General features: G+C 32.6%; 1 protein-coding gene across 2 annotated transcripts in view; it reads right to left on the bottom strand.

Moving 5' to 3' along the window:
- The window catches only part of LOC123699787, a 57,278-nt gene that overhangs the window by 26,401 nt on the left and 16,616 nt on the right, over nucleotides 1-14,261 (bottom strand). For both annotated transcript variants that reach the window (XM_045646817.1, XM_045646816.1), the window contains exon 3: nucleotides 1,628-1,675. In XM_045646817.1, the coding sequence (XP_045502773.1) occupies nucleotides 1,628-1,675 (48 nt within the window). The remainder of the gene's footprint in view (nucleotides 1-1,627; nucleotides 1,676-14,261) is intronic.

The raw sequence follows: 14,261 nt of genomic DNA, 5'->3' as shown, positions 1-14,261 counted from the left end.
AATGCAGAAAGAAATTACAAAATAGACAAGTAACGCTAATGAAGTTGAACCAAACGTCACACAACGCTTAATGCCTGCCACAGCAAATGAGTGCTGCACTGTTCCTTGCTATCTTTCATTTTCGTTTCATGGACGTTTTACGGTTGCTTTGCTCACATTTTATCAATGTATTTGATTTTCATTTTGTACTACATTAAAGGACTGTTTCAGAGGGAATGTTCGAGACAAATTATATTCATTATTCAAATAGTAGGATTACGCTTTATAATATGTTTCCACTATAACCTGGTGTCATCAGGTTATTCCTAAAAGAATCATTACACCCTAATTAGCTCGTAGCTTTATTCCGTTTGTATTAGAACAAGAAGCAGACAGATCATCCCACATGGCTACAAAGTCTTGAATTCATCTTAATATATATAAATCTCGTGTCACAATGTTTGTCTTCAATGGACTCCTAAACCACATAACCGATTATAATAAAATTCGCACACCATGTGCAGTTCGATCCAACTTGAGAGATAGGATAGTTTAAATTTCAAATCGTTTTAGAGAAAGCGGGCGAAGCCGCGGGCGGTAAGCTAGTAATATTATAAGCATTTAATAAGAAATAGGATATAGCGCAAGTAAAAAATCATAGTCAGTAAAACAAAAATTGGCGAGCTCTGCACGTTACTGGGCAATCATAAACAGCTCGAATGAAATATAGAGTCGATCAATTGGATATCGCGTCGAGTTTATGGGACACAAGTGCACATTATTTGGGACCAAGTCGTAACTCGTAACCTTATGTCGCGTTACGATTTTACGACACAGAGCCTTTCATACGAGTAAAGGCTTAGATAAAACTTCTAATGTTTCTTGTTATTAACAGGCCGGCAAAGCACCTGTAATACCTCCAATGTTACAAGTATATACAGGCAGTGGTGATCACTTAACATCAGGTGACCTACCTGCCCTGTTGTTTGCTCTAAAAAAATATAATTCCTCAACAAGGTTCAAATATGGCAGGTTAATTAATTATTAACTAGCTGAAACCATATTCGAGGCTATAGTCTATTTGCATACCTCTACCGAATCCGTTGTTTAATTTGCATTAAAGATCAAACATTTTCGTATCCTAACACATTCTTAGACTAATAAATGTTAGTTGAATATTTACCAAATTAAGGTAGACGTTATGTTAAATATATTAATTCATTTTTTAGTTAGAATAAATAGATATTATTTGACAGATAAGAGAGCTATTTTGCTTTATAAATTTATAATTACAGGTTAAATTTTAATCTCCGTTCTGCGTATGTGTGAAACAGTCGTGCCTTATGGTGTGAAACAGCCCTTACAGACTAACACTGAAGGTTTTCCACATCACGTAACGTAAGCGAATCGTATACGATAATACGAGCGAATAAAATTTTACCATTAGGTTCACGGGATACATCTTTTATTAATGAACTAATGCAACGATTTTAATATATCTTATGTCAGAGGAATAACTAAACAATTTATTCAATACATTAATAGGACGGCAGGCACACATTTTAAGTTTAACTTATATAGGATCCGCTTAAATATAACATTAATTTAATTCTAACAATAAAAGACAGATTATATAAAATTAACTTACGTTTATAACGCAGCATGTAACCTCCTTTGATTTGTGTTCCGCCATGTTCTGGAATAAAAAATATCTCATAAAATAAACTGTTATAGAGTCTCTTGAATAAGATTTTGTTAAAAAAATGCAGTTTTGTTAACATTACAATAATTTTATTATAATGAAAACTTTCATAAAGTATCCTCATTTACATTTACATTCGCAAAACAAAATTCTACTTAGAGCTTATTGAAATACCTAATATGTATTTAGAAATAATTGATAGAAGTTATACCTAACACACATGAGTACTCCACTTGCTACTCAATTTACTATTGTAATGCCACATAATACCAAATAAAGACATCCCACGGAATCTCCGTTGCTTTCGAACAATTTAACTCTTATACGATTATAGGTACCTACTATCTTTATTTTAACAGTAAAACCCAACCAAGTGGAATTCACAATCCATTTATTTATCAACAGAAACAAAACTGCGCTCATTGTGAATACCTTTGCTTGTATGAAATGTAAACGGGGAAATGGCAGTTCCACAAAATTATTTAGACAAAAGACGTGAAAAACCTGTTCATATTATAATATACAGGGTGGAATTTTGTTATTGCACCTGATTGATTAAGTTTGTTTGAGAGATTTCATTCGAATTGGCTGTAACGATCTATGCAATGAAAGTACAGTGTGAAATTGTTTGTAATAGAGGGTGGCAAGAAAATGTGTCGAATATTTTTGGAATACAGTTTTCTTAAAAAAAAATTGAATGCCTTTGAGGAAATAATTCTAGCTTTAACACTAGGCCGTATTACAAAATTGCACAATTTGTGATATATTATGTCACTATGGATATCTATCTAGGCTTATTTAGTTAGGAATAAATAAAAACAAGAAATCACTTAATTGATTAAGTATTATGATAGTTTTCAGACATCTCAAGAGAGGTAGGAATAGGGATGATATCCTCTTTATGCGATTATATTCCTTTCAATAACTAATACTGACTTTCGGTCTTGTATAGGTACCGGTAATCCGGTATTCAATACAATGCTTAGGAGGATATTTTTGATAGGTATATTAACTATTTATTTTATACTTTTCAGGGTATTTTTTACCAAATTATCTTCATCTTAGTAAACAGTGTTATATCAAAAGAACTATGAACATTTTAAGCTAGACTGTTATGTAAATAATATTTTTTAATAATAAAAATATTTGAAATATACCAAGCGGAGGTAGGCGTCAGCTTGTTAACTTTCATAAAATATTCAGAAAAATCAGTACCTACGCAAAATATGTTAGGTTACAACAATAAAACACGTTCATAATGTATGTAGTAAAGAGTACTCCGTTATTCCATTCCTAGACATTTTGATGGACAATCACCGAAAAATACACCCTTGTTTGCGGTAAACAGGAAAATTTGATCAGAAAAGTACGAACCGTACGCTTACGTGAGCAGAATTTGTTATAAAATTATAACTCGAGCGTAAAACACACGAATTCGAGTATAAATGTGTAAAATGGGATAATAAAATTTGTTATTCTGATATTTCTTTATTGTTTCTTTTTTTCGTCGTTACTGCGTATTGTTCTCTTGATTTTGTATACTTTTGTGATGTGCTTTGTACGTCTACGCCGCGGCCGTTAGGAGGAGGTTTGTACAAATTATGATGTACAGATTATGAAATTTGTTTACGTCTAAACTATATAAAGTTTATAATAGGCTCGAGGGCTGAAGATATTATCTCTACCTTTCATTAGCTGCTCGATATTTTCTAGTAAACTAAACAACTTCAACTGGTGAAATTGAAGGTTCATTCATGTTAAATTTCCGTAGACAACTTAGTACTAACAGAAAAAATCGTAAAAACAGCCAAACAAAATCCAGCACAGCAATCGAAATAAACCCCAATATCATTTACATATTGATCACAGTTGAGCCCAATTCCAAATTAGATGAGACATTATTTATACAATAAACATTTTATGAGTGCAATAAAGTTTAAAACAGTCGGATTTATTGAGAGCTTTCAGATTTCATGAACGTTTATGGATAGGATTAACCCAGATACGTTCCGTTACAAGTTCGTTAATTTATCGATTGTATTATCTTGGTCTGAAAAGTGTCGCAAAGGACTATAATTACAACCATTGTTGCGACGAAGCCTTTCGAATATCAATTACGTTAACTAAACGGGAATTTCGATCTCGCCGGGACTTTTACTTGCGCGCTTCATTTTTCGTGAGTAATTGATGTAATTAAAATTGCTATTGTTTATGGCGATTCATTATTAAGATTCACACCCAAACTGTGCCGTTTGATTATGATATTAAATGATATTAAAATTAATTGATATGAAGTAAGAATTCCCCGGAAATATAAAAAAAAATCTAAAAAGCATTCTTATTCTTTTACAACTGCGTTTGGTAACTAGTTGTAGATCATGTAAAGATAGTATATTCTACATATTTGGTTTCCTCTAAAAAAGGGTGATGTCGTAATTCAAATTAATAATTTAGTAACTTAGAATCCCAAAAACCGACATTTTTGGCAGAGGAAGACATTTAAAAACCTTCTAGTTAAGCTGTTTAAGAATCATCCTCACTATTCGCAGATAGAAAAATGAAACAAGAACAAAGCCCAGTAGTGGTATATTATTTACCTTCATTACTACAACGTAAGCGCGCCACTATATCAAAGTAGTTTAATATTATATGCGAGTAGCGAGCGACAATTCTGTGGCCATCTTGCTAATTTGATTTCACGAATTTTATATGCACGTGCCACAATGCTCTTATACTGTGAAAGGGAATCCATTGTAACCGACCAAGGAAGGAGCTAATTGAATAATTTTACACGCGACACGGCTTCTTGTTCACTATATTATTAAGTTTCCTACAGTATTATCTATACTTTATAGTATTAAATATGGTTTTATAATATCTGTTTTTTCCTATACGTCGATATAGGAGTGTGAAGATTAGTTTGTTGGTTACAATGAATTGTTTAATTCGTTCATACATTTTTATATTCGATATGATACTTTTACGTTGTAGTATTTTTATTAATTGTAGTAAAAAAGGTGCAATTATTAAACTTCATAAGCTATATATTTAGCCACAGCTTATTAAAGGTACTTTTGGCTAAGTATCGCTCTTGAATCGATCAGATTTCACGCAAAAAGAGACAATTGAAAAGATATCTCAAGTGTAAGACAAAGCTGCCACTCATGAACAAAAAAATTGAATTGAATGACTCCTTTTTACGCAGTAAAAATATAATTCTCTATCGAGACATTACATCATAAGTGATATAGTTTTTATTTTATATTACGTACTCTATATACCTGGCGTACTTGATTACTAATAAATAAGAACATTTCGTCGCATAGGCCTCTTTAAAAACAGTTTTCAGTTTGAGTTTGAGTACAGGGTTGAAGAGAGCAGTTTTACTGCAAAGACTTCTGGTGTATTGTGTACTACTTAGCTGTGCTTTTAGCCCATCAAAATTCAGCAATTAACGTGCAGTGGTAAAACCGTAAATATGTAACAGAAAATCACACAGACTTTCACATTCAATCATTAATAATAATATTTAGTAAATCGGAAATCGAATAAATTATAATTATTTACTTTACATGATGTAATGATAAAACACACATAATATACAAATACATAAACGCCAAATTAGTGGAAAGCACTTCACTCTATGCAATCAATCAGCCAATTTCTATTTGCATAAATTAAACCTACTGGATTACACAATAGTCGGATCAAAAGTTTTTTCCTACAAAGTCAATAATTCAACTAAAGAGCTTTATTTCAGCGCTATCGTATCCGAGATCAAGAGCGGCCGTAATTTATAAAAAACTGCAAGGCAGGTGGCGTCTCAGACGCTTCGGCTTGATATTACTTTTATGCTAATATCTGTTGACTCGAAAGAAGATGAGCCATCGAACGGGGCTGAATTGAAAAGCTTTCAAATTGCCTTTTAATAGATTGTATTTATAAGTTTTAGAAGTGCGAATATACTCGAAGTATAGGTATAAGTGTTTTAATACTTTATTCAACATTTCGAATCCGTGAACCGTGGCTGAGAATAATTTAGGAGTTTGAATTTTTAAAATTGACAGATTTGTAAAATGTTTGCACAGTAAAGTGTGATGTGAACAAATTAAAAATGTTTTTCAATCTCAATAAATATTACAAAATAATGTTTTAGAACTGTTAACGCCTGCGAATCGCGTCTGTTATTTTGTTGCAATAATTACTCACAAGCCTCGAGCTTTGCCCCAGTTAGATCAGTAGATATATTATGAAGTTCTCTATAATAAAATGTTAATCAGATCTAGGAGCAATTTCATTCGTTTTTTTTTCAATTATATTTCAAACGTCCACAAAATAAAGGTAAAAGTACTTAAGTATCGAAAGTACAAGTACGTTGTGTTGGCACATAGGTTGCGTTCCGGTCACATGCCATTAGGAGCTTTTGCACACATGATGGGCAAAATAGAGTCCCCTTTGTGTTTAATTTGTGGAAAGACCGAGGACGTGCATCATGTGCTTGTGGAGTGTGTCCGGAACGAGACGAAGCGGGTGGAAGTCTTGCAAAAGTTGGATGCTTCACGGGCCAATATGGGAATTTTCTGTGGTTTTTTATCCAACCCTTCCTCGGAGGAGGCAGGGTTGGTGTATGGCATGGTGGGAGATTTTCTTGCAACTTATAGCGCTGGCTCCTAGGAGTTCTCATTGTTTTAGTTAGAAATGTTAATTGTTATGTGTCTAGTTTGTAAGTTGTTTGTTGCAATGGGGCTGCCATGAACATTTGTTCAAAAGCCCAGAAATATATGATTAAAAAAAAAAAAAAAAAAGTACAAGTTATAAAACTCTGTTTTAAAAGATGTGAAATCTGTATTTCTTACTTTAATGATAATTAGGTACCTATCCTACCATTTTCGGGTTTAACAGCGTTTTATACATTATAATTAATAGTAATTCCATTTATTTACATCTGCAGTAAACTGAAATTGTTTGCTGCTGTGGAATTCTCTACGAGACTTGAAGATAATGCCTTTCACCGCAGTACAACTGCACTTTGCTGTTGACCTAAAGCATCCATGTCATGGCGGCTCTTAATGCAGTTTAGTTCTGACGCGAGTCATCTTGTGATTTTATTTAAAAGTCACTGATTAAAATTCGTCCGAACTTGACCCGTTTCTTGCCTCTAGAAAGCCAGCCCAATTATTTCACAAACGCGAATATTACGAAATAGTTTTTATACGGCTTAGTTCTGTCCGGCATTTTGCGCGGATTTCACGACGGCTATTGTTTGATGTTTATTATTTAAAACAAAAACAAACAATGTCTGCTAACAGCGGCCGTAGTTTTGTTTTGGCAGCAAATGGAAACGTCGAATTTTATTTGTTTAATTTTTAAATTATATGGATTAGCTTTAATTTTTCATGTAAGGGTGAATTTTATTAAGTAAGTTTTAATTAGAAACACAGTAAGTTCATTATATTTTATAGAAGTATAATTCAACAAGCACATAATACTACACAGATGTCATACCTACACATAGATGTCTCATTATGATAATAATACAAATATTCTTCACATGATGTTATACAAATCGCTTTATGCTTAGTTGTATGCGTGTAAAGTCAAATCTTAATTGCGTTTATAACATACTATATTTTGTTAACGTATTTCGTATACCTTATTTAATTTAAAAATTATTGACGTAATAAAGATTACGAGGGAATCATGTAAATAACGTAAAAGTTAATATTATAAAAATATGTAACTCTATATTTCTTAATTTTGATATGAACTACATCTTGATTCATATTTGGCCAAAGTGGATAGGCAAACTTTTACAAAGTCAATAAATTTACTGGCATCAGCGATTTCTTATAAACTCTTACTTATTACTCATAACATTAAAATGTTCCTTTTACCTTGATACATTTCTTTTATTACTTTAATGGTTCCTCTAGAGTCTAGGGAATGTTGTAGTTTTTAAAGTTTTTAGTGTCTTGCCCTCAAACAAAATATAAATCATACTAATGTAAAATTACAAAGAGTAGCCATGACAAGATACTTAAATAGGCATCATAAATTTCGATACAACATTAATATTATAATGCCCAGCTATCAACGTAATAAAAAATACAATATAACGATCTCAAAATGGAAATTAGCGAAGATAGGCCCTTCAAAAAAGATTGAAGATTACCCGTGTTACCCGGCACTCTGTAGGCACGTAACGATTGCCCTAAACCATTTTCCGTCCCTTACAATTTCATATCGACGGAAAATGATGGATACTGTGTGCTCTGAAGAGATTTTCGATAAAGGTGCCTCTCCATACTCGTTACCTCGATCCTTCAAAGCCTTTCATTGTAATCGCTTTTCATACTGTTTTATGCGTTTCTCGTTTAAATATTCGAAGATATTCAGTGACTTGAGTAATTTATAAATGAAATCTTATATTCTGTCTTTGTTTTTGCAACTGCGTCTGCATAATTTTATTCGAGTTTGTAGCTGTCGCCGCACACTACATGCTGTGCACTTCATATGGTAATTTATTTAAAAACTTCAGTTGGAGCTGTTATGTTGACGTGATATGAAATAGGTACTTTTCACATACATAATTCCGTGCAGATATTGTATTATAAAATGGTATAAATTACTTACGGTCTACGCTCTTTCTAAGATTAGTAAGATTGTACAGATAATATCGAAGTGGCTTTCATCATGAAGTTTAAGTTAAATTCTCATTTATGTCAACAGAAAAAAATACAGATTAATCTCTTTTATAAAATTGTATTTACCCATTCATTTTAATAGTGAAAAACATTGTGAAAATAGTAACTATAGGTAAACATGACCTAAAACCCGAAAAGAACTAACTCTAACTGAATGGAAACAAAATATTAAGATGTAAAACGTAGAATGTCAAGCTTCAAAACCTTTCTAAAAATCATATAATACGATGCCAAATATAGGTAATAGAATAGAATATTAAAAATAATTGTGTCACAAACAAACACTATTATTCGTGAAAAAACATTGTGTAATTCACGACTACAATATTTTTTTACGAATATTTGAACATTGTGTTTCAAATTACCGAAACCTTGAGAATATTCAAGATAATAATAGTAGATGAAATAATATAATAATATACCATCATGGTTTTATTAACTGTTGTTACGTATACACGTAACAACAGTTAATAAAACTATGATGGTACAATGGTACAGTTTTATGAAGCCGTAATTCCTCCTTAAAACATAAATTTATATGGCAACTGATCCAAAAAACAACGGCGAAAAATTCTAAGCGAAGTTTCAGATTGTTTCCAAAAAGCTTTTGTCTCAGAGCCGTCGGGGAACTTCACGAACTTCGAGTACCTTTCTGCAAACCTACGGAGAGTGCATTCGTATTTCGACCCAGATAGCTGACACGAAAAATCTATTACGGTCCTTTAAAATTTAGTCTAACGTCTAACTGTGGCAGAGTGCGGCGGCAGGTTCTTAGGGAATTTGTACTATTTATATCATTATAATATGTTCCCTATTTTAAAATTTATCTCTTACTAGCTTCCGCCCACGACTTTGTACGTGTATTCCCGTTTTTCCCCGTTCCCGCAAGAATTTCGGGAAATCCTTTTTTAGGGGACGCCTATGTTATGACATCTACCTGCATGCCAAATTTCAGCCCGATACCTCCAGTGGTTTGGGCTGTGCGTTGATAGATCACTATATCAGTCACCTTTGAGTTTTATATATATAGATATCCATTATTTTATTCAATTTGAATCTGTGGTTTATGCTCATAGTATTGGTTGACATTGAAATATACAAATATGAAATTTATTTTAACAATGACTATCGATATGCTCCGCCATTTCAGAACCGTAACCACAGATTGGAACTACTTAATTGCTCTATTTAATTAGGGTACTTAAATAATGTAACATGAAATCTGGCAGTGTTTTGTTTCATAATATCAAATAACAATGGAAATTCAATGTTAAATTGGTTTAATTTATTGATAGATATAAAGTTATTTTCATTATGCATTTATAATAATAAACGGCTGTGGACAGATATTTTCATTAAGACAATTATGGATATTATATTATAATTTCACTTATCTGTAATTAATTCCCAACATTTTCATAAAAACGTAAACGAAAAAATGTTCTAATGAAAAAGACCTCTAAAAGTCCATTAATATCGCATCGCCGATTCCATTCCAGGCCCTTTGTGATATTCTTTATCCTTTCGGCAATTTATCCTGATAAAGAGTCGTCGGCTCCGGCTGGTGCGACGGCGTCGTGACGCTACCATAATCTTATTATAACGACAGTTCTGTCGAACTTTCCGAAAACACTCAGTAGACAGAACAATTTTCATGCGATACGTCACATAAATCTATTCTGTTATGTATTTATTTAAGCCTGCGCAAAAGTCGTAAGGCTTCTTTCTGATAACTTATTACAGTGTTTTCTTGCAAAACGATTTGATATAAAATATTAAAACGTTTTGCAGTTTTAAATTTACAATTTTACTGAAATGGCGGAAGTTAAATGCAATATGTATAATGTAGGTCTATGTTTATTTTTTGTAAGTCAAGCGAAAACCGTTTTTCCTTCGCGCTGCGTTGCAAAGAGGTCCCAACGGAAGACGAGCGCCGCGCGCCGGTTGTTCGAAACTCAACGCTAAGTTGCGCCCGTTTTGAAATAATTTTTATTTTTTTGTTTTATTTCTCCGTTTAATTTTTCCATGTATTTATTTGTGTGTTAACTATTCATTGTTAAGTGTTTATTTATCTGACTGTTCTAGGTATTTCTGTTGATAGAACAGGCAGATCACCTTATTAAGTTGAGCAATGAGAATATGGATCGTTTTGAGTCTCTGACCAATAAATATGTATGTCAGTGTTTAAACAGTGACAATGAGCAACCGTCGCCCCATAAGTCTGACTACACAGACATACATAGTGGTAAACCCAATACCACAAATTCAACCAGTAATACTAAACACCTTTCAAAGCAGGAATTGATTGTGTTGTCAGATAATATTGGTCAGGGATTTGGCGCCATGCTTAACAATTTAGGGCTTAAAGTTACTAATGTTTGTACCCCTAACAGTTCATTTAAATATATAATCAAATCACTGGATCATCTCAGCTTTAATAAGAATAATATTGTAATTATATTATATGGGGACAGTTTAAATATAAATAATAAGGATATTGATGTAGGATTTAAAAAAATGTTAGATATTAGTAGTAGGACTAAATGTAAATTTATGTTGTGTACATTGCCATACCTACCTGGTTTAACACAAGAACAAAATAGATTAATTCATAATATGAATTTAAAATTGTATAACCTAACAAATCATCATCGTGATGCATTTATTTACTTTGACACTAACTTATGTATTAAATCTTTTACTTTGACAAAGAATACAGTGTATCTGCCAACTAGATATAAGCGAGAACTTGCTATGTTAATAGCATATAATATTAACCAGTCTGGTACATGTTCGGTATCAGACCATCAATCTACTACAATTTTATGTAGTAGTTATTATAATATACATCAACCTAGGTTAAGTGTTGACAGTCAATCTAGCCCTAAGCTAGATTTAAACTAGTATATAAGACAACAGCTAAGCAGTCTTTTACCATAGTGCATCAAAATATTCAAGGCTTGGCTAGCAAATTGTTAGAAATAGAATTGTTTCTGAATGATAACAATATTAAAATATTTTGTGTAACAGAACATTGGCTTAAACAATGTCAGTCGTTAGTAAATATTGAAAATTACAAATTAAAAAGTATATACTTTAGGACGCAGGCTATTCACGGAGGTTCTGTTATTTTTGTACATGATAGTGTAAAATGTAAAGAACGGACTGACATTGTTAGTCTTTCTGTAGAACGGACCATTGAACTGTCCTGTGTGGAGCTGGAGCGTTATATTATTGTTTGCGTTTATAGACCCCCTTCCAGTGACTATAATATGTTTGAGAAAGTCATGGAAGAAATATTAAAGCGTCTAAGCAGGAGTAAAAAAAAAGTTATAGTATGTGGTGATTTTAATATTGATTTACTTTTACAAACACAAACGGCTACACGAATTGTTAATTTATTTCAGTCATTTAATCTATATAAACTTTTTAACGAACCCACACGAATTACACCTACTTCTGCAACCTGTATTGATAATATATACTGTGACTGCATCTGTTTAGAGAAAAATATTCTCAATACATTGACTTCGGATCACTGTGGCCAGAAAGTAGTTTTTGAATGGGATTGCATACCTACATTTAAAAGGATTAATGTTAGGCCTATAACAAAAAAAGGCATTAATAAATTTAGAAATAATATTAATAAAAACCTGCCCGTACTAAATGATCAATCCTTTCATAATAGTCCTTGTGAAATGTTTAAAAATCTTTTTAATTTAGTACATAATGAATTTGAAAAAATATTTAAAGTTAAATCTTTAAATATTACCAAGGATTTACCATTTAGTAAATGGGCGACAGCTAGTGTACATAGGTGCAGGAACATTCTTTATGAATTATATGGTATGAAGCAATATAATAAAGACCCATCTTTTCTTAGTTATGTTAGAAATTACTCGAAAATTTTTAAAAAAGTTTGTTTTACTGCAAAGCGTTTGTATATCAAAGAAAAAATACGCGACTCTGATAATAAAGTTAAAACAGTTTGGTCTATTATTAATGGTGAAATGGGTAAAAGCAAATCAAGTAATACCATAAAACTTGTAAATAATGACAGGGTTATTGACAAAAGTGCTGATGTTGCGCTTGCTTTTGAAGAATTCTTCAGTAGTGTCCCTGCTACTATTACTAATAGTTTAAATTCGTCTTCAGCACTTGCAGAAACCTTTTTGAGGGACCATGTTGTGGGGTGCAGTACATTATTTGAATTACGACACGTAACTGCTAGTGATATTGTTACTGCCTTTAAGACGCTTAATCTAAAAAATACTTGTGATCTTTGGGGAATGTCCGTAAATTTAGTTAATAATATAATAGAAAATATTGCGAAAAATTTAGCTTTCATATTTAATAAGTGTTGTGACTATGGTACATTTCCTAATTTACTAAAGCTTAGTAAAGTTATACCTCTATTTAAGAAGGGCGATCAAGAAGACTGTAACAATTATAGACCTATCTCTATTTTACCAACATTAAGTAAGGTATTCGAGAAGTTAATATTAAACCAATTGAGTAGTCATTTTGCATCTAATAATTTACTGCACACCAAACAGTTTGGTTTCACAAAGGGGCGCTCAACCACAGATGCTGGAGTTGCACTTCTAACACATATTTATAAAGCATGGGAAAACTCAAAAAATGCTCTGGGGATATTTTGTGACCTCTCCAAGGCATTTGACTGCGTTGAACATTGTACTTTGTTACGTAAACTTAATCACTATGGAATTACAGGAAAAGCCCAGAACCTCATAGCGTCATACCTGCATGATAGGATACAGACTGTAGTTGTCAATGGAGAACGTTCTGGCGGTGCGTCAATTAACATTGGTGTTCCACAGGGGTCCATTTTAGGTCCCTTCTTGTTCTTGGTATATATCAATGATCTTCCCTATTATTTGCAGGATAGGTGTGAAATAGTTCTGTTTGCAGATGATACCTCATTAATTTTTAATGTGGATAGGCATGACCCAAATGTTGACGAAGTGAACAGTGCTCTTTTACACATATCTGAATGGTTTACTGCCAATAATTTATTATTAAATGCCAAAAAAACCACTTGTGTTGAATTTTTACTTCCTAATGTAAAAAAGTTGAACAGAGATATTACCTTGAACGGGGAGGTATTGCATCCTACTGAGTCTACTGTATTTCTAGGGTTAACATTGGATGAGAAACTACAGTGGGGAGCCCATGTCAACACCGCTGCAGGTAAGCTCAGTTCAGCTGCATATGCAGTCCGAAAAATAAGGCATCTCACCGATGAAGATACGGCTAGATTGGTTTATTTCAGCTACTTTCATAGCATTATGTCCTATGGAATTCTACTGTGGGGCAAGGCTGCAGATATAGAAACTATATTTATCTTACAGAAAAGAGCCATTCGCTCTATATATAATTTACGTGCTCGGGACTCACTAAGAGATCATTTTAAGAATACTGGTATCCTTACTGTACCATCACAGTATATATTTAATAATATTTTGCATGTTCACAAAAACGCCGACTTACACACAAGAGTAGGAGATAGACACGATTATGGCACAAGGAACAGGAATAGAATTGAAATGCCATTTTTCCGATTAGCTAAAGTTAAAAATTCATTTATGGGTCAAGGTATACGCTTATACAATAGAATTCCTCTCAATATTAAAGAGTTTAGTAGTTCTAAATTTAAAACTTATATAAAAAATGTACTAGTTCAGAGAGCGTACTACAGTATTCAGGAATATATGGACGATAAAGACCCATGGAGGGTAGTCGCGTAAAAACCACAGGACAGTTCTTTGCATATTATGATATATTATGTATAAGTTAGATATAAGTTACATATTATGTAATATTGACATGATTTTAAAAGAGCAACTATGGAGTTT

This window comes from Colias croceus, chromosome 18, assembly GCF_905220415.1.
Source record: "Colias croceus chromosome 18, ilColCroc2.1".
NCBI classification, from domain to species: domain Eukaryota; kingdom Metazoa; phylum Arthropoda; class Insecta; order Lepidoptera; family Pieridae; genus Colias; species Colias croceus.
This window is presented reverse-complemented; position numbering and strand designations above follow the sequence as displayed.